The 21,801-nt window shown below is 44.8% G+C and overlaps 1 protein-coding gene across 4 annotated transcripts in view; it reads left to right on the forward strand.

Moving 5' to 3' along the window:
- The first annotated feature begins 6,205 nt into the window (after positions 1–6,205).
- Positions 6,206–21,801, forward strand: part of ZNF697 (zinc finger protein 697) — a 30,799-nt gene continuing 15,203 nt past the window's right edge. The window contains exons 1-2 of one of the 4 annotated variants that reach the window (XM_074381182.1): positions 6,206–6,344; positions 20,867–21,045. In XM_074381182.1, the coding sequence (XP_074237283.1) occupies positions 21,044–21,045 (2 nt within the window). In that variant the 5' untranslated portion in view covers positions 6,206–6,344; positions 20,867–21,043. Of the gene's footprint in view, positions 6,345–13,197; positions 21,046–21,801 lie in introns of those variants that run through there. The other 3 variants (XM_074381180.1, XM_074381181.1, XM_039460965.2) reach the window with 3 other exon arrangements.

A 21,801-nucleotide genomic window follows, 5' to 3' on the forward strand; every position in this document is an offset into this window, starting at 1 on the left:
TCCACTCTCTGTATTGACTCCACATTCAGGCTCTGTCTTCCATCATATTCAGTTTAATGTTATCTTTTTCTTTTTCTTTTTCTTTTTTTTTTTTTTTGAGATGGAGTTTCACTCTTGTTACCCGAGCTGGAGTACAATGGAGCGATCTCGGCTCACCGCAACCTCCCTGGGTTCAGGCAATTCTCCTGCCTCAGCCTCCTGAGTAGCTGGGATTACAGGCACGCGCCACTATGCCCAGCCAATTTTCTGTATTTTTAGTAGAGACGGGGTTTCTCCTTGTTGACCAGGATGGTCTTGATCTCTCGACCTCGTGATCCACCCGCCTGGGCTTCCCAAAGTGCTGGGATTACAGGCGTGAGCCACCGAGCCCGGCCTAATGTTATCTTTTTAAAGCAATTTAAATGATCGTTTTAATGTTAACAATTCCAACAGAGAAAGAGTGCTTCCTTGACTTTTTTTTTCTGGGCCACATGCTCCTCTCTGACACAATTACTGGGCTGTGAGCTACGGGAACCACTGACTGCCCAGGCCTGGGTTACAGATCGGGCCCCAGAATAGGGCAATGAAGTGGTGGAGGTGGGGGAAGATAGACCCTCTTCCAGACAAGACTAAAGTTGAAGGAGAGGTGTCTCCTCAGAAGGAAAATTAGAGTGCTCTTACAAGAAAATGGGAATGAATGCTGAGCCATCAAAAAACAGTAGCCACACTCTAAAGTCCATCTCTGGGCTTCTTCCATACAGTTTTTAAAATGCCCTCACTTAATAACATACAATTATTCTACATATGCATGAAAATGCATTCATCCACATTCCAAAAGGTAAATGCATTTTCACGTCTAACTCATTTTATTTGTCTTGTTTTTCTTTCTTTCTTTCTTTTTTTTTTTTTTTTTTTGAGACAGAGTCTGACTTTGTCACCCGGCTCCAGGCTGGAGTGCAGTGGTGCGACCTCGGCTCACTGTAACCTCCGCCTCCCGGGTTCAAGCAATTCTCCTGCCTCAGCCTCCAGAGTAGCGGGATTACAGGCACTCAGCACCATGCCCAGCTAATTTTTTTTTGTATTTTTAGTAGAGACGGGGTTTCACCGTGGTGGCCAGGATGGTCTCGATCTCTTGACCTCATGATCCGCCCGCCTCGGCCTCCCAAAGTGCTGGGATTACAGGCGTTGTCTTGTTTTTCTTTGTGTCTAGCTCCTAGTCCATGACCTTTAAGTTCTCCTCTCCATGACCTTTTCGTTCTCCGACAACCTATTGCAAAACTACAAATCTGATCACTCCCCACATAGTCAGTATAAAACAGTAGACGGGAAAGTAGAGTAACTCCTATAGGAAAGCAAAGGAAAGGGTAAATAATCAGCATGGAGACTGTACCACAGGATGTATTACATTCCACTAATTAGAAATAGCAAGAATTACCTGCCTCACAGGGAATTGAGTTCTTTGGCCAATTTAGCTTCCTTCAGTTCTAGTCTCGGAAAGGATTCCTGTTGACTATTTTCTTCCACGATCACAACTGTAATGGGAATTGGAGAGGATTCCATTTCTTGGGACTGAATTGTTTGAGCTGCTCCCTTGCCTGCTCTTGTATTTCAGAGGTATGGAGTCTGTCTACACTCCAGATCCTGGCCTGGGAGTTTCTGTCTTTTAAGGAAAAGCCTTAGAGCTGATTCATTTTAACAGTTTTCGGTTTGACAGCCACCCTCTTGGCCTCTGCCTAGGGGCGACTTGAAATAACCATCTGCAGGTGAGGAGGACTAATGGAGTGGCCTTTTGATGCAAGGTGGTGTCCTAGTGGATAGTTCTTTTAATTAGGGTGACCTGTTTTAAGGCTGTCATCTCAGTATAATTATTAATAGCACCCATACTCACACTCAGAATTGTCCCATTTTGATAAGAAATCATATGGTCACCCAATTAAAATGGGGTTAATTCTTCCCTTCCTCTGGCAGGAGCAGCACAGCAGGAGGAGTTTGATTTAAACTCAGGAGACAGTCTTTCTATTATCAATTTTTTACCTTACGCCTTTTCTGTCACTGTGCAAAAGGGAGAGGATTTCAGTTTTCCAACGTGGCACGGCTCAATATATCTAAGTTCGCACCATTTGGGTTTGCTGGGTACTGGCAGAAAGGGACTCTTTTAATCACACTGTAATTTTTTCCTCTCTGATACTACATAGGCAAGTTTCAACATTAGCATGCCTTTTTTTGGGAACATATATAAAAACTATAAGTAGGTCAAACTCCCTAAAACCCTGACATCTGTCAATCAAGACCTCTCAGACTCTACCCTGGAAATGCTGGGGTCTGAGACCTCTCACTCAGTTTCTTAGCTACTATGTCATAAGAGTTTCCAGTTCCCTAGCCTGGCACAGAGGGATGTTTCCTACTTTCACTGGTCCTCAACTCAGCCAATTTTACATTTAAGGATCTGCGCTACAGCATCCCACTTCCAGCTGTACAGAACTCTTTTGGCTGCAAGAGATAGAACTTAACTCAAAATAGCTTAAGTCCAAAAGGGAATGTTTTGGCTCATGTAACTAAAAAGTCTAAGGGTACCTTGGCTTCAGGCATGATCAAACAAGCCATAAAAATGTGCTGATGCATCCATCCCTGCCCACACCCCTGTTCTCAGCTTTGCTTCCTTTCATAGCTTATCCCTCATACAACACTGAATCGGCTCATTGCTGGGTCTTAAACACTATCTACCAACGAAGTGGAGGTGGAGATGGGCTCTGCCCTACTCTAAACCCCAAGACCTAAGGGTGGAAATGAGGTTATTTCCCAAAGGTGCCGTTACCAAAAAAAGGGAAATGGATGCTTGCTCGGTTAAGGAAAACTGACAGAGGTCATCCATTTTATACTTGAAAGCTTTAAAAATGTAAGCAAATCTGTCCAGGCTCAACCCTTTGAAAGATGAGGATGAGAATGATTATCCACTGTGCCTCAAAGTGGTGAAGAAGAAGAAAAGGGTAAGGGCAAAAAAATGTTTTTTTTTTTTTTGGTTTAAAAATAAAATAAAAATCCGCTGGGCGCGGTGGCTAATGGCTGTAATCCTAGCACTTTGGGAGGCTGAGGTGGGCGGATCATGAGGTCAAGAGATCGAGGCCATCCTGGCCAACATGGTGAAATCCCGTCTCTACTAAAAATACAAAAATTAGCTGGGCATGGTGGTGTGCGCCTGTAGTTCCAGCTACTTGGGAGGCTGAGGCAGGAGAATTGCTTGAACCCAGGAGGCGGAGGTTGCAGTGAGCCGAGATTGTGTCACTGCACTCCAGCCTGGTGCCTGGCAACAGAGTACCTGTCTCAAAATAAATAAATAAAATTAAAAATAAATAAATCAATAAAAATAAAAATTCACAGACTTGAAAGTTTAGACTTTTCTGAAGTTGCGGGGTGCCTTTCCAACCTATTGTCAACTCGGAAAAGACTTCGTCTTCAACAGTGGAGAAGGCCTCCATTTTCTCCTTTCATTCACTTGTCTGTCACCTTCCCCTGAGGGCCTCAAGGGCAGGAGGGAACTCATGACAAGAAGGAAAGAAATGCCGTTTCCTTCTGGTCTCAGACTTTGCATATCTTAGCTGGGAACGTGCAGTTTGTTCATTTCATTCTCAACATTTTCAACACTACGTTGCAGGAATTAGTTAATTTCACAAGTATTTGTTGAATAAGAATTCTTTTTCCTTTCTCTGTCCTCCTCCTTACCCTCTGCTTCTCTCCAAGACTTTTTCCCATCAGCTTTTAAACATTCCCAAGGATCTCTCATCTTAAAAACCAAACAAATAAAACCCCCAGAAACAGAAAAATGTCCTTTGATCCCACTTCCTTCTCAGCTACCACCCCATTCACAACCAAATTTCACACACTACTTGTCTTCTTTACCGTTTCTACTTCCTCCCTCCCCAGCCTTCCTCTGGCCACTCCTGTCCACCCCCACCACTCACCAGGACAGAAACCTTATGGAAAGAGCACCATTTTTAGAGAACACGAACCCCAGTGCAAGGCAACATTATAGCCTCTAAACACTGGGAAGTAATTGTGTGACATCTGTCTTTTCAACTGGAGTGTGGGCTTCTTGGGGGTTAGATATAGCTGGTAGTTACTCAGTAAACTATCTTGCTGAAATAACGATGTGTTAAATAAAACGTGTTAAATAAAACTAATTGAAATAACGAAGTGACTGGGATTGGAAACAAACAGAAGGGACAGGTTTGGAATGGGGTGGGATGAGTGAAACTTTAACTATCCTGAGCCTTAAGTTAGAAGTGTAGGAGAAGGAGCAGAGTGTATTGTATTGAAAGCAAGGCAAAAAATAGCTTCAAAGGGGCCATAGTAGGCAATGTTACAGGTGAAATGCTACAAGCAAGTATATCATGTTTTTCAAATTGAACACTATTAGAGACTACTTGGTTTGCCAAACAATAATCAATTCTTTGGGAAGGAGATTGGGGGAGTAGGTTTGCTGGAACATTACCGGGTTGAGAATGTGAAGGAGCAGAAATTTGTAGGGCCCAGAAAATGCAAGGATCACAACAAAATTAATTTAGGTGTCAGTCAACAGAGCAGGCATACAATACGACCTTTAAGGTGGGCATACAACAGGAACTATCAGGAGGTGGACAGTCCTATCTGCATGTTTCTCATCAATTTTACATTTTTTTCCAGCCCATATTATCCCTGTGGTTAAGGATCTCTAGAGAAAAAGAACTCTAGTATTCTCTTAGTGGATAAACTTTACTTAAATGTAAGCTAAACCCCTCACCCAAATGTTCTAATTCATATGGATTTAAAACGTGAAATGACAGGTAGAGATGACAGGTAATTATAACTTTTTTTTTTTTGAGACAGAGTCTCAATCTGTCAAGTGCAGTTGTACGATCACGGCTCACTGCAGCCTCACACTCTCAGTCTCAAATGATCCTTCTGCTTAATCTCCAGAGTAGCTAGGACTACAGGTATGCGCCACCAAACCCGCTATTATTATTATTATTATTATTGTAGAAACAGGGTCTCACTATGTTGCCCAGGCTGGTCTTGAACTCCTGGACTCAGGTGACCCTCCCATCACGGCTTCCCAAAGTGCTGGGATTACAGGCGTGAGCCACCAAGCCCAGATACTTTTCTGATTACTTTTCAAACACATTCTAGAGCATCCTAGAACTTGTCCTTTCCTAGCTCAGTTTATTACAGTCTGCTCATGCTCCTGAAGAGAATACAGCTTTTAGTCATTTAGACTCTGTGTGGTCTTTCCTCGATTTTCTAAGGGTCCTGAGTATGTGGTCCCAGAAACAGACAAAAACGTGTGCAGGACATCATAGACTCTTGCTAGGCTGGAAGTGGAGTTCCTCTCTTCTGGCCAATGTCCTCTTCCCCTCACCCTTCCCCTTCCCAAAACACACACACTCAATACACAGTGGCCGTCACATCTGTTTTATAGGACCAACGAGGCTGAATCCTGAAGGGGAAGGAAGGAAAGATAGGCAGAAAGTCCAGCGCGATCCTAGCTCAGCAGCACACAGGTTTTCACGTCTAATATTTAATTTACGGAATTTATTTTCAATCTCAATTTAATTGCTTTTCTTGAAAAGATGCTTGGGACGAGGCCAACAATGGAGGGAGGAATGTCACCGGGTCGGGATCTGGAAACAATCAGCTCTGTATGGTTTTAAGGACGAAGCGCCAAGATCTTAAGGAACCTGAATTCCTGGTGGGCAGTCACGTTCTTTAATGCGCCCCAAGCAGGATGTCAATGGCTTCAAAGACAAAAAGAAAATTTATTTTAAAAGATAGATTTTACCTTTTTAGATTAATTGTTTTTAAAAAAGGGAACCCATCACAAACTCCCCGATTGTTAGAGAAAAGGCCTCTCCCGCCGCAGAGCCCTCTAGCACCCTGGGACAGCTCGGCGGCGGCGTCCCACCCGCCGCCCGCAACCCGTGCCGCGAGCGCGGAGTGCGGCGAGGGGGTCTCGCATCCTCCAGGGTGGCGGGCGGGGCGCAGGGCAGGACCCGCCGGGCGCTCCCGTCCCCGCGGCGCTTAGGGAAGCCGCGAGCGCCTTTCCCCCAGTCCCGGGGTCCCAGCCTGGCCGAGCCACCTCCGGGGCGCCCGCTGCCGCAGTGGCAGGAAGTCCCCGGGAACTACAAATCGAGGCATGCTGGGAACGCTCTCCGCTCCTCCCAGGAAATGTCCTTTGTCCAGCCCTACAGGAAGCCCCAGTGAGGAGTCAGCCGGGCGGCCAGCCAGCCAGCCAGCCAGCCAGCGCCGCTGCAGCCGCCGCCGCACAAGGGCAGACGCGCCGCGCTGCGGGGCTCGGGCCGGGGCGCGCGGTGCGCTCGCTCCCCGCCGCGCAGGTAGGAGCGTAGCTGTGGCCGGGCTCGCCCGCCTGCCGGGGATGGGGCTGGTCGGGACCGGATCCGACCGCTGCGGGATCGGGGCGTGTGTTCGAGTGCGGTGGCGGAACGGCTGGGCGAAGTTGTGCCTGGGAAAACGGACCGTTGTCCGCTCCCCTGGGGCGCATGGGCCCGGGCTCGTGGGGTGCTCTTGCGCCCCCGGAGCCGGGGCTGAGCTCCCTCAGGGGTGTGTAGCGAGGGGCGGGGAGGAGGAGGCTGAGACGTGAGGGAGGAGACAGCGATGCGAGAGGGAATCGGACCGTCCCGCCGACCACCGAAGGGGGCATCAGAGACCCTCGGAAAAGCGAAGCCCAGGGAGGAGCTTGGAAGGCGAGGAGAAAGTGAAGGGCTTTGTGTGCAGCTGTGGACCTTGATAGACTGCGCCCTTCTTGCCTCGACTGTCCGCGCCCCCAGCCCCCTTGGGGCTGAGGGAGAGTGCGGGGCTCCGAGGAGGGGCAGGAGAGAGGCGGCAGGTCATCTTGGGTCCTAGTGAATGCCATGTGTGCCTCCCTTCTCTTCTCCATCCGAGCCCACTCAGAGGAGCGGCTTGGGGCTGCCATCAGACCGGGCAAATGACACAATAAGGACGGGTGGGTGGAGGGAGGCGCAGCAGCTCGCAGCCCGGGGGCGGGGGTGGGGTCGCCGTCTAGCCCCGGGAGGCCTTCCAACCACAAGCGTCAGTGTCGGCAGGTGGAGGGGTAGTGGGCACAGCTGGACCTGCACCTCGCGAAGATGCCCTGCAAGCACGGGTGAGGCGCGAGTTGGGAGCAGAGGGTGAGTAAAAGGTTGAGGGGAAGCAGCGACGCAGAGGCGCTAAGTATACCTTATGGCCAGTGTCCATTATGGCCACACATCGGGAATCGATTACCACTTCCTCTGGGACTTTCCACGATTTTCCTTTTTCCTAACCAGCAGCCGCCACCCCCACCCCTCACCAGCCTCCCCCACAGGAGTGACTCACTCATCCCTTGCTACATGAACCCTGGTTTGAATTGAAGTCGGTGATGTATCCCTGCCCTTGTAGCGGGCATATTTGTCCTTAACCTGTAGGATGACACCAATACTCCACGTCCCCTACTGCTTTACCCTCCTCCCACAAGACTGAGCGCCTGGTAAATGCGGCTGGATAATGGCTACAAGTTAATTGTCTTTGAGCAGCTGCGTTGGATGCGTGGGCAACTTTGAACGCAGCCCAGGAGTAACTGTTTTAACTGAACCCGGCTCCCCTAAGGGACCACTCACTGTCTCTCCTTTCTCCCCTCGCCTGAGTTTTTGTTGATGTCTCCAACTGTTTACCTTCTTGTCTCAACAAGCCAACATATGGATATTACTTATTGGGGAATACATTTTAAGAGCCAAATGAACCTTTAAGGAACGCCACTCATACGGCCAGGTGGGAGTGGGAGTATGCAAGGCTCACGGTGGGAAGAACAATGCTGTAGGGCGTGGAGAGAGCCCTGAGCCTGACATACGTGGCTGGTGCCTGGCTTCTTTAGGAGAGAGGAGGCATTTGAACCAAGATAAAGAATGGAATGGAGAAAAAAACCCAGTTGTCTAGGATGGGGGCATGAGGATAATGCAGTGAAGGAAAACGGCTCTGTGAATTCAGATGATTTCTAGTTAGAGCATATTGGCCGTGTGTGTGTGTGTGTGTGTGTGTGTGTGTGTGTGTGTTGGAAGTGGGGGTTGTTGAGGGAAAGTTGATGTCAGAAGTTCAGCCAGGCCCAACAGAGAATAAGATGGCATCCGATTGAACCAAGATCATGAATGTGAAGTCAGACTGCCCTTTACATTACACAAAGGAACACATAGATGGCCTTTCAGAACTACTGGGATAGAGGGGTGAATGGTTGCTAGTTAGACAGAAGCAGCAGCTCATGCGGCTGGATTGAAGTGGTAAATGGTGACCTCACATCGGCAGCATGACTAAGGCTCATGGAGTTGCATCACATTTCCTCTCCCTCCCTCACCAAAACCCTTTGAATTTCCTCAGAATCTACATTTTTTCCTAATTACTAGTGTCCTGTGAAGAGAAGGAGAAAGGGTAAAGGTTGGCTATAAGGACGATAAACTAAGGCAAGAAGGAGCTTGTCTGCTTAGGTAGAAAGAAAAAAATAGCTACAGTGCCAGTAAGAGGTCTGGAGCTTGAACCTATGTCAGGATCATGGCTTTTCTTTGTATCTAAGATCCTACTTTTTTCTTTTCTATATTTGACCTGCCCCTCCTGTGTACTAACAGGTTTCTTAGTACCACACATTATGTAGAGGTAATATAATCAACAAAAGTAACTCCTTACTTTGACATTTAAACTTCTTTACAATTCAATGACTGCCTACCTCTGTTCTTCATTGGACCTGCACCTCCTTAATTTACTTACCAGTCCTTGGAGCAAATCACTCCCCAATCTTCGAAGATGCAGCAGACATTCTTCTACCTCTGTGATTGTCAAGTTGAACCCCATGCTTGCCGAGCATCCCTGTCCTGTTCCTAATTCTTTTGTACATATCCTAGCCCAGCTGATTAACTCCCTTATAGAAGTCTTCCCAAACTTTGCATTCAAAATTAATCTTACCCCTTGTAATTAATCTTACTCCTTGAAATAGTTTGTATTATTTCAATGACACCTGCTTTAGGTGTTAATACCTTACAAGTGCCCAAAGGATGTTTGATTTGAAAACATGAATAAATGAAAGAATGAATGAAAGAATGAAAAAAACTTAATTCTCTTTCCTTTTCCTTAGAAAAGGGGATGGAGTCTTTCTTATAGACCTGTGAGGATTCATTGCAACTGTGCAAATAAAGCATCTAGGACATGCCAGACTGAAGTTTTCCTTTTGCTCCTGGATTAAGAGACCCTGAAAGTACCTATCATAGTGTCTAGTACAAGAACATTCACAAAAAGTTGGTTGAATGAATTCTTTGCCAGCCTAAATTTCGAACTCTATAGGCAGAATATGGAGTGGATTAATTCCAGGCAAATAATCAACAATTTTTGTCATTCTCCTAGACTGAAGAAGGTAACTTTCCATTCAATTATGAAGGTACAGTGTGCTCATTAGAAAAGCAGCTCTACAGCCGGGCGCGGTGGCTCAAGCCTGTAATCCCAGCACTTTGGGAGGCCGAGGCGGGTGGATCACTAGGTCGAGAGATCGAGACCAACCATGGTCAACATGGTGAAACCCCGTCTCTACTAAAAATACAAAAAATTAGCTGGGCATGGTGGTGCGTGCCTATAATCCCAGCTACTCAGGAGGCTGAGGCAGGAGAATTGCCTGAACCCAGGAGGCGGAGGTTGCGGTGAGCCGAGATCGCGCCATTGCACTCCAGCCTGGGTAACAAGAGCGAAACTCCGTCTCAAAAAAAAAAAAAAAAAAAAAAAAAAAAAGAAAAGCAGCTCTACAAAGACTGTCCTGCTATTTGCAAGTAAGCCAGACATCTACCATGTCACTTTCATTCTTATAGCCCAAGCATCTACCAGGATTAAAATGTAGCATATTGAAGTAGAAAACCAATTAGACTCTTGAACTTTCCCCAGAGACACTGCAATATAGTAGTCCCTCACTTATCTTTAACTGGGCAATTTTTCATACTTTTTAAAATGTCATTATAATAATAGTCACCACTCATTGAACATCTGTATATCAGCTACTAAACTAGGGGAATTACATGTGTTCCTTATTTAATCTGATGACTTACGTATTGTTATCTTCATTCTAAAAATGTGGAAACTGCTGGGCGCGGTGGCTCAAGCCTGTAATCCCAGCACTTTGGGAGGCTGAGGCGGGTGGATCACGAGGTCAAGAGATCGAGACCATCCTGGTCAACATGGTGAAACCCCGTCTCTACTAAAGATACAAAAAAATTAGCTGGGCATGGTGGCACATGCCTGTAATCCCAGCTACTCAGGAGGCTGAGGCAGGAGAATTGCTTGAACCCAGGAGGCGGAGGTTGCGGTGAGCCGAGATCGCGCCATTGCACTCCAGCCTGGGTAACAAGAGCGAAACTCCGTCTCAAAAAAAAAAAAAAAAAAAAAAAAAATGTGGAAACTAAGGCTTAGAGAGAAGTTAAGAAATTTGTCTGGAGTCCCAGATTCTGAACCGAGTGTAGATTGGAATTTAGGTTTGCCGACTGCCAAGTCTGTTCAGAATTTGCTTTCCATGGGAGAAAATGGACAGTTCTTTATCTAGTCTTCTCCTGAAATCCTCCACTTCCCAGATTTCCTACCAGTAACATTGTTGGGCTTCTAAAATCATCCTAATGGATCTTATTCTGAGAAAAACTTTTTTTTTTTTCATAGATTTGTTATTTTTATGTCCTTAAACTCTCATGACCATCAAGTTGGAAAGGCCAGGTTCAGAATCCCTAATAAGACCTTTGGGTACAGAACTGTGTGTGTTTGGAATTCTTTTCTTTTTTGTCCCACCCTTGGCCTGGAATTCCTCTTGCCAGGCCAAGCCTCACTTCTTCTGGGTGTTCTTTCTTGACCACACTAGGCCACCCTCAGTCTCTCCTCTAATCTCTTGCATTGTTTGAGATTCTGCAGTTGAGTGTCTTCTTAATGAAAGGAGACTTGAGTGGGTTCCCACACGTGACAGAGACTCTATGTCCAGAACACAACCTGGCATCGTTAACTCAATTTTTTGAGTTAACGATGAATTGGCAATGACTAAAATGCAGAAGTGGAGGCATGAAACGTTATTTGCGTGTTGATAGTTTGCTTCTATTGTAGAAGAGGGATCGAAAACAGGATAATAATTTTCTTAGTTAATTTTTACCCTTTTCATTTAACTTCCAAAAGAGGTAAGTACCTTCTGGAAATATGCCAGGGCAGACCACTGTAAGCTGAGTTTTCTGAGCTTGACTAACACTGGCGCTGAATGATTATAATGTTTAATGAGTTGGTGTAGCAGGGGTGGGGCATTGTTTAGTATTTTTCCCTTTGCTGTCATGCCAAACCTCTCAGATGTCAGGCACATCTGAGAAAATCAGAGGAGTTTCCTTGACTGCACTTATGAGGGGAAAAGAAGGCTGGGGAGAGGAAGGAAGATTATTCATTCCCTTTTCATCAGAGTAGCAAGATGTGTGTGGGGTATGGATTTGGCATTCATTGCATCGTGTATTGATAGGGGATGGTGAAGAGATCAGTAGCTTCTCCTCTTTGGGTAGGAGAGGGTTTGACCTGTCACAAGGTTGAACCCATCTCCTGAGGCTGACTAAACCTTTTTTCCTGACCTCAAGGGTACACAGAACTTTGAAAGCCCTGGCATAAACACAGCGCGCTGTGGGTTGTTATAAGCACATTAGTCATGTTAAAGGAGAACAGGACAGTTCTTGGGATCACTGAATCTATTCAGCAAGTCATGTTCTGTGCATCCCTAGGCCAGCAACAGTGTTCCAGCAGGTGTGTGGGAGGGTCACATGTGATAGTTCAGGTTTCTCCTTCCCGTGGAGGCTAAATTTGCTATGTGTAGTTAAAGGGAAAGGGCCTACTTTTATTCAGAGAGTGACTTTGGATATATATGGTCTTCTGAGAAGCTTATCAGGATCTTACCATAATTATAAAACAGAAATAAACTTTTTGGGTTTTATTTGCTAAGAAATGTTTTGCTTTGGCTCAGTATCTCAGAGCTATTTCATGTGGTTGGGACATTGTTGATGGTTGATGAAGTTTAGCAGGGCACTCCAGGAAGATTTTTCCAGTTCTTGACCATCCCCTGCCCCCCATACTTGGAAATCTTTGTGAATTTCAAAGAATCGCTTTTATTAGTTTTTAAAACAATCCTTCAGGCAGGTATTGATAATAGAAAGTGGTTTTTAAAAGCTGGACTCAAAAAAAGTTCATTAGAATATAATCTCTACAACAGAGAATCTAGAATAATGGGTAGTGCATGGTAAGGGTTTGATAAATATTTGTTGAATGAATGTGTTATATTTTTAAAAATGTTATTTCGATTTGTTCCTAAAATGATGGAACAGACAGTATTTTTACAATGAGGTGTGGGTAAGGTTGTATGCTTATGCATTATATAAGCTGGGGAAGAGATTTCACATATATGTACGTATATATAATTTCAAAAATATTTTAGAGGAGTTTTAGGTTCACAGAAAAACTGAGCAGAAAGTAGGGTTCCTGTCTGCCTTCTGCTCCGACATGTGTACAGTCTCCTCCACTCTCAGCATTGTGCCCCAGAGTGGTACATTTGGTAAAACTTATGAACTTATTACGTCATTATCACACAAAATCCTTAATTTACTTTAGGGTTCCCTCTTGGTGTACATTCTATGGTTTTGACAAATGTGTAATGACAGGTATCTACCATTATAGTATGGTACAGAGTAGTTTCACTGTCCTAGACACCTTCTTCCACTTATTTATCCCTCCCTTCCTCTAACCTCTGGCCACCAGTGATCTTTTTACTGTCTCCATAGTTTGTCATATGGTTGGAATCATACAGTAGGTGACCTTTTCATATTAGCTTCTGTCATTTGGTAGTATACGTTTTAATGTTTCTCCATGTTTTTTTTTTTTTTTTTTGAGACGGAGTTTCGCTTTTGTTACCCAGGCTGGAGTGCAATGGCGCGATCTCGGCTCACCGCAACCTCCGCCTCCTGGGTTCAGGCAATTCTCCTGCCTCAGCCTCCTGAGTAGCTGGGATTACAGGCACGCGCCACCATGCCCAGCTGATTTTCTGTATTTTTAGTAGAGACGGCATTTCACCTTGTTGACCAGGATGGTCTCGATCTCTTGACCTCGTGATCCACCAGCCTCGGCCTCCCAAAGTGCTGGGATTACAGGCGTGAGCCACCGCGCCCGGCCAAGCCTTTGTTTGTTTCTTAGCCTAATTCTGGGCCTTTAGGAAAAGGGTTTTCTAAGGCTGATGATTCTATGTAGGTGAAAAGAGCAGTCAAGAAATCCATGCCTGGCTGGGTGCGGTGGCTTATGCCTGTAATCCCAGCACTTTGGAAGGCCAAGGCGGATGGATCACGAGGTCAAGAGATCGAGACCATCCTGGCCAACATGGTGAAACCCCGTCTCTACTAAAAATACAAAAAAAAAAAAAAAAAGCTGGGTGTGGTGGTGCGTGCCTGTAATCCCAGCTACTCAGGAGGCTGAGGCAGGAGAATCGCTTGAACCCAGGAGGCAGTGGTGGCAGTGAGCCGAGATTGTGCCACGGCACTCCAGCCTGGGCAACAGAGCAAGACTCCGTCTCAAAAGAAAAGAAAGAAATCCATCCCTTTCTTGTTGTGGGAAGAAAAACAAAACAAAACATGAAACCTTTGAAAACTGCCAGAGAATAAAACTTTAGTCTGAATAGCCACTCTTAATGTTAAATACAAATCTTTCCCTAATTTGAATGTACTCTCTGCCCTTCCACACCCAGCAACTTCTTTAGTCTCATAATTATTTCGAAAGTTGAATGTTGGTCTTTCTTCATTTGCCATTTAATTTCTGTGACTGCTAGTCCCAACTTCCGTTGGGTGGGATAGAAGCAGCTGTCCCGTCGTAGTGAGACAGTCTAGTAGCATGCCCCACAATGAATATAAACAGCTGCGCACTACCTCTGTTTGCACAGCTGAATCAAGGGTTAAACCCTTGGAGTGAAGGGAGGATCCATAAGGGGCACTTGATACAAACAAAGCCAGCTGGCATTTGGGCCAAGAAATGCAGAATTCTCTTTTGAGAATGGTCTGCCTAACCTTTGAGGCTAATTGCCACTTCCTGTCATGGCTACCTATTTAGTAGGGTACTTAAGCATGCCTGGCTCCTGGTGCTAACAGGTTATTGGATCCAGCTAGGAGCGCTGGGTTTTCTCTATGGCTCTGCCTTACCTCATGTGATTTTGCTGGATCACTACATTTCCTAGTCTTTTTAGTTCTTCCTTTTGAGACTGAGGGGGAGAAATAATTACTCCTGATTTTATCCACTGCAAGAACTCTTTGAGCCGGGCACGGTGGCTCAAGCCTGTAATCCCAGCACTTTGGGAGGCTAAGGCGGGTGGATCACGAGGTCAAGAGATCGAGACCATCCTGGTCAACATGGTGAAACCCCGTCTCTACTAAAAATACAAAAAATTAGCTGGGCATCGTGGTGCGTGCCTGTAATCCCAGCTACTCAGGAGGCTGAGGCAGGAGAATTGCCTGAACCCAGGAGGCGGAGGTTGCGGTGAGCCGAGATCGTGCCATTGCACTCCAGCCTGGGCAACAAGAGCGAAACTCCGTCTCAAAAAAAAAAAAAGAACTCTTCGAAGGCTTCTTGTGTGAGGAAATTATCAAAGCAAATAAAATGCTTGTTCCCATAAGGGACTTACAGTTGGGAGGTGGTAAGGGAAAAGGGAAAGCCAAAAATAAGATATGAATTATTTAAGTATGATTCTATTTAAAAAGCTAATATTAGACAGAATAGATAAGAAAAAGTATCTTAAGTCATGCAAAGTGAAAAAGTAATTTTATCTGAGCACTTAATATTCCTATAAGGTAGGTTCAATTTTTCTCTCTATTTTATAAAGAAAACTAAGGCTAAAAGAGGCTGAACAACTTGCTTAAGGCTAACAGCTAGACTTGGGATTCACACAGGTGGTATGACTCCAGAATCTTGTTTGGTGTTTTGGTTGTTTTGATACAGGATCTCTCTGTGTCACCCAGGCTGAAGTGCAGTGGTGTAAATACCTTCGGGGCACAAGCGCTTTCCTCCCGCCCCAGCCCTGCAAGTGGCTGGGATTACAGGTGTAAGCCACCACATGTGGCTTTTTTTTTTTTTTTTTTTTTTTTGTAGAGATGGGGTTTTGCTCTGTTGCCCAGGCTGATTTTGCACTCCTGAGCGCAAGTGATCCGCTGGCCTGGGCCCCCGAAAGTGCTGGGATTACAGGGCCACAGCACAGCACCTGGCCGGAATCTGAGCTTTTAACCATTACAGGTGCCACTGCCTCCAGAAAAGGATAGACTGTGGCTTTGAGAAGGAAAAGCATTCAAGGAAGGGAGAACAGAGGCCTTCTGGGGGAATTTAGAGCAATCCTTTTGGGCTGGGGTTAGGGGACAGAGGTTAAGATGAGGTAAGAGAGCCTTAGGCTACATTCTTGATGACTTAAGAGTCTGTGCTTCTGTGACAGAGTCACTTAGGGGTTTCTGAGTGGAATAATAAAGTGGCAGTTATGTTTTAAGACTGATACAGGAGTAACACATAGGTGCACATAACTAGTAAGAGGATATACTGCAGTGACAGTGGCAACTGATAAAAAGAGAAAAGTGAAAAGAACATGGCAACTGATTTGATTGACAGGGGTGAGGGACGGGTCAAAGTTGAGTCCAGGGTTTCGAGCTTCTGAGTGAGAACAAAGACGGCTTTAACAGGAATGGACACTGCCAGGAGGAGCTGATTTGTAGCAAAGATTCAAGAAAATAACTAATACTTGCTTTTCAGGCTGACTTGGGCCAGATATATTACAAATGGAAATTCATTGAGTCTTTACCGCATCCTTTCAAGGTAGCTTGTTTTCCCCTTTTGTGTAGAGCAGGCGTCCCCAAACTTTTTACACAGGGGGCCAGTTCACTGTCCCTCAGACTGTTGGAGGCCGCCACATACTGTGCTCCTCTCACTGACCACCAATGAAAGAGGTGCCCCTTCCTGAAGTGCGGCAGGGGGCCGGATAAATGGCCTCAGGGGGCCGCATGTGTCCCGCGGGCCATAGTTTGGGGACGCCTGGTGTAGAGAATTAAACTAAGACTCAAAGAGGTGAGATAACTGTCCCAGGGCACGCCTTGTGTCACTGGCAGACTTCTACTTGAACTCGGGCTGTTGACTCCTTCACACATGCTTTTCCTGTTTCTGCGGCCTCCTGTCCCTTGTCACGTGGGACATGCAGGACAGCACTTCAGGACTGGAAGGAACGTTCAAGCTCCTCAGCCCTCACACTTGGGCATCGTGAGAAATGTGGTTCTGGAGTGCAGGTCAGGAACTGGGTGAGAGGTTCAAATCTGTGAGGTCTTTGGACCGAAGGAATGTATAAAGCTATGGGCAGAGGCAAAACAATTGAGGGAGAGGGAGAAGGAAATGTCAAAAGACGCTCGAAGGTTGACCTGTTTCAGGAGTTAAGAAGGGACAGGGTGTTCGGTGAAGAATGAGGAGGGCTAGGACAGTGCAGTATCATGGGGGCTAAGCAAAGGGAATTTCCAAGGAGAATCTCAACAGGATTTTCAAGACCATTTACTGAGCTCCTGTTAAATGCCAAGCACTTTACAATGTTGATGGTGAGAGCAGAGGAGAAGAGACCACTGAATTTGGAAGGGAGAAAAATACAGCTGATAACTGATGTGGGCCCGGATCACTAACTGAATGTTAGCAGTTAACACCGTCGGCTGGTGTCCCATCTGGAAGTGCAGGTTCACTGGGAAACTGAGCGTGTGGTAGTGGTGGTAGTGATGTTAGTTTTTAACTGGGGCTCACGAGCACGTATTCTTCCTTTCCCCAATAGCCTGTGAGATTTATTTGGCCAAAAAATGGCATTGCAGGAGAAAATATAATATAGTTTGATAATTGATTTTAGTCATTTAAAAATGATCCTGTAGAATAAGGCAGTCTCCCTTTTTAATGAGTTTCAGAGTTCGAATGGAAAAATGTCTTTAAAGGATTTTTTTTGTTTGTTTGTTTTGAGATGGAATCTAGCTCTGTCATCCAGGCTGGAGTGCAGTGGCGCAATCTCAGCTCACTGCAACCTCCGCCTCCTGGGTTCAAGTGATTCTCGTGTCTCAGCCTCCCGCGTAGCTGGGATGACAGGCACCCACCACCACACATAGCTAATTTTTGTATTTTTAGTCAAGACAGGGTTTCACTGTGTTGGCTAGGCTGGCCTCAAACTCCTGACTTCATGATCCACCCACCTCAACCTCCCAAGTGCTGGGATTGCAAGTGTGAGCCACCATGCCCTGTGGTCTTTAAAGACTTTTTAAAATGGCGTAAGCGGTACTGCTGAGGCTTCCTGGTCTTCCCCTCCCCTTTCTCTCTCTCCTGCCTGTGTTTCTCTCTCACACACACATACATACACACACACACACGATGACTTTTTCAAATACTATACAAAGGACTCAGTATTATTCAGTGTTTACTGTAACACTTCATTAAGTCAATGCTAATTCAAACAACTGCTTTTTTTCTAGCCAACAAGCTGTTCTGTTTTTCTCTAGTAAAAATAGCAGAGAATCCAAAACCTGTTAAGTCAGAGATCATTTCTGAGGATCACAAGAAGTTACGTTCGAAGAACTTTTTCTGTGTTTTTCTAGAGGAAAAATAATTGAAATGCCAATAGGCAAAAAATTAGCAGGCATCTGGAAGAAAACAAGAAAAATGGAGTCAGGGAAATGCTGTCACTGACGCCAGAGCACTAGACTCAGGAATATGACGGAGTGGGTTGGAAGAATGTGGTCCAAGGGAGATTGTACGTAAAAGGAATGCAGTAATCCAGTACGTAAAAGGAATCCAATCTGAAGGGTGGCCCCATCGTCTACCAACTTGACACCTTTGTGAGTTTATGTTGCGAGATTTGCTCATCATCTGTGGGTACATTCTCTACAGCAAAGTGTACTTGGAGGCGTGCTGTCCCTGCTACCAGACACACATCTGCACAACTTCCCATATGGGGACGGCAAAGCCGGTAAAGCACAGGGTGGAGCTGAGCAACAGTACTTGTAGTAATGGGTCACGCTGGATGAACTGAGTCCTTTATCCTACGCTGCAGTTAAATGTGAACCAGCCCTCCTTGTGCTGCAGTTTTGTGTAACTCCCAGAAGGCCCTTCTTTATCTGGGTATTTTCATGTAATTCTTTGCAGGCAAGATGACTTTCTTCACACTTTGAAGATCTGTTAGGAAGGAGTTGGTGACTTTGTCCAGATTTTAATTATTTTTCCATTGAGAGGAGAAGGATGAACAAAGGATTTTGTGTACTGGGTAGGTTATGGCTTGATTAACGTGATTTTACTCACTGTCTAAGTAAGCAGCTGATGGGAGCCATAAACCGGGGGTCAAGCTTATGCATTAGATACATCCTAGAGAGGCAGGGTGTTACAGTCTTGAAGAATAACTTCTCTCACTCTTAGTGCACCTGTCACATAACCTGAGTGACTAGGAAATGAAAAGCAGGTGAACTCATGATGCTGGGAGACCTGAATTAGCCAAGCACCATAGGCTATGTTAGATTGAATGGCAAAGGGGCACTGGAACAAAGGTTAATATGCCAGTGATTTAGGCCTGAGTCTGCCCTTAACTGGTGTGTTCATGGGCAATTCACTTAACCTTTCTCGGGCTCCATTGTCTGATTCACCTGTAAAATAGGATGTTAGGTCCCTCACTCTCCATCTCTATTTGAAATTTACTGATAACTTTTGTCTGTGCTACCACCTGCTTTTGGACTTACTGCCATTATCTTTTCCACCAGCATACCAAAAGATCTTGTGGCATATAGTGGTGAAATAACTCTTATCCCTCTTACCCAAAAGCACTCGGGATGATTTCTGAATTGTTATGATAAGGAAATGTATCGTGAGTCCTTTGTAATAGTGGTTTACAGCAGGGCTTTTGTTTTTTTCCCACGGATCCTTTCAGGGTCCAAGAGAAAGCGATGGGCCTTCTCATCAGAAGAAAGTGTGTGCAAACACATTTCCATAAGGTTGCAGGGAGTTTGAGGATTCTGAGGCCCTCAGGCTAAGAACTCACACTCAAGAAAAATACTGCTATTCAATTGGTAAGTTTGTATAGTACTGTTGCTGTCTTTGGGAAATGCTAGGAACTAAAGGTAAGGAACCCAGACTGAACCTGATGAATGACTTAGTAACGTGATGTTCAAGTGATGAATGAATCCCAGACATGCAAGCCTTCTTCTTGAGACAGATGTGTCACTTTCTGGAGGAGAGCTGTGTCCCGTAAGTGGGTGTGTGCATCATAGATTTTACTGTGCGCCACTGGCTGAAAGAAAATATCTGTGTGCTTCAGTTCTCATGTAAAGTGGGAACATGATATCTTCTAGTGGCTCTCTCTATGGTATGGTATGAAGCAATTTGGATGGCATCCTCAGAGTTTCTCTGAGTGCTGTCTGAGGACACTGTCTAAATTTAAAAGTTCTCAGTTTGAGCTAGTAAAGTAAATCTTTTCCTGTCAGAGTTCATCTCGTGGAGATCATGTTTTCATAAATCACTACTGTATTACCTCCCTTTTCATCCATACACACGCTTCCATTTTTCATCCCCTGAGAAGGTCCTTCTAGGCAGGACCAGTTATTGATGTATTAATCTATTGGACCCTGACATCATTTCATCAGTTTGTCTGTCCTGGGGATAAAGCCCTCCCCTCATAGAATTGTCACAACTAGGACCCCTAATCCAGCTTATCCCTTCTTGGTCTGGAGTGTAGACTTATTAATAGTGGAAATAAACAAGAACTAGTGAGCAGGATCCTTTTTTTGAGTTGTTTGGAAATACAAAAGTAGATGAAAATGGAAGCAGAATCTGATTCTATTTTGAACATAATAGCTGTTCCTTTATCTCATTTTTAAAAAGAGCAAAAAGCATCAGACTTAAGTTTCTTTCCATTAGTATCTTTGCTTCCCTGCCCCTTCTCCCAGTTCCCATGAGCTTTATTCAGTATTAAGCCTAGTAACCACTCTTGTTTTGGCATGATTTATAAAAGCAGGCTATTCCTTTTATGGAAATCACTGATATTTTATTATGTTCTGGCCAGTACGTAAATGAACATAAATAACCCAAAATTTCAGAAAAAAATATAATTATCCATTTAAAAACTGAGTAAGTTTTCTAGCAAATATATAAAAGTATATAGAGTAGTGTAGTAAGCCTACATATATGTGACCACCCAGCTTCAACAGTGGTCAATATATGGTCAATCTTGTTTCACGTGTACCCTGCCCATTCCTCTTCACCCAGGAATTAAGTTAAAGTAAATTCCAGACATACCATTTCACTTGTAAGTTTTTTATTATATATCTTTTAAAGATATAAGAACTCTTTCTACACTTAATCTCAGTACCAACACCTGAAAAAATGAAGTTCCTTGATATCAAATCTCTAATTAGTATTCACAGTTCCTGGGTTCTCTTATAACTTCATTTTGTGGTTTGTAAGTTTGGGTTGGCATTCGAATAGGGTCAGTATACTGGGATTGGTTGATCATGTTTATGTTTTTTGACCCATAGGTCTCTCTACTCCCCTCACCTTTGTTTTTGCCATTTTGTCACTGTTGCATTGTTACTGAAGAATGCATGTGTGTTACACACTTTCCTATGATCTGGGTTTTGCGATAATCTGTTTTAGGAAATAGGAGTAGCACAGGTATGTAATTGTTTAAAAAGTGTTTTTAAGTATATGCACATGTTTTACTTCATGCTGAAAACTAACTGTGGAAATTGACAATTAGGAAAATTCAGGCATCAGCTGATTTCCTTACATTTTTATTCCTGTTTTTTTTTTTTCTTTTTGGAAGATATCTTGGCAGATTATAAGGAGAAGCGTCACTTACCCACTGCTGAAATGCACTGGGCTGGAACACGCCAGCCATTCTTCATCAACAACACCAGACAGTTATTTTGGGCAGAGAGTTGGAAGAGCAGTTCTTGTGGTTGCTGTTGTTGAATCTACGGTGGGAAGCAGAGGTGACTAAATGTATGCCTCAAGTCCTTTGGCCCTAACACCCCTTTCTCCTTATTTGTTATGATAAGCATTCTCTTTAGGGCTGTTGATTACAGTGGAAATATGATCACAGAATCATCTGGGTTGGAAAAGACTTCCTGAGGTCACCTGGCCCCATCTGGCAATATTAATATGGGATTCCAGCATCAACTTTCCCAGAACAAGGCTGTTTGCTGACAACTCCCATATCTCACATAAACCCCTTGTGCAGTCTTAGCCTGTTTTCTCTTCTGTCCTTTAGTGAAATAGGTGATTAAATTGCATGTCTTTCTGCTGTAGGAGTGTGTGTCCATACACACATGTGGCTGTGTAGATCTTTTTTTTTTTTTTTTTGAGACAGAGTGTCGCTCTTGTTACCCAGGCTGGAGTGCAATGGCACGATCTCGGCTCACCGCAACCTCCGCCTCCTGGGTTCAGGCAATTCTCCTGCCTCAGCCTCCTGAGTAGCTGGGATTACAGGCACGTGCCACCATGCCCAGCTAATTTTTTGTATTTTTAGTAGAGACGGGGTTTCATCACGTTGACCAGGATGGTCTCGATCTCTCGACCTCGTGATCCACCCGCCTCGGCCTCCCAAAGTGCTGGGATTACAGGCTTGAGCCACCGCGCCTGGCGGCTGTGTAGATCTTAAAGATGAATCTTGATTTTTCCCTGCTGTGCTTTATAGCACATATACCCTGAGACTCTATTCAACTATCTGTATGTAGTAATGATTTTTATAAAAAATGT

This window comes from Saimiri boliviensis, chromosome 11, assembly GCF_048565385.1.
Source record: "Saimiri boliviensis isolate mSaiBol1 chromosome 11, mSaiBol1.pri, whole genome shotgun sequence".
Lineage (NCBI taxonomy): Eukaryota > Metazoa > Chordata > Mammalia > Primates > Cebidae > Saimiri > Saimiri boliviensis.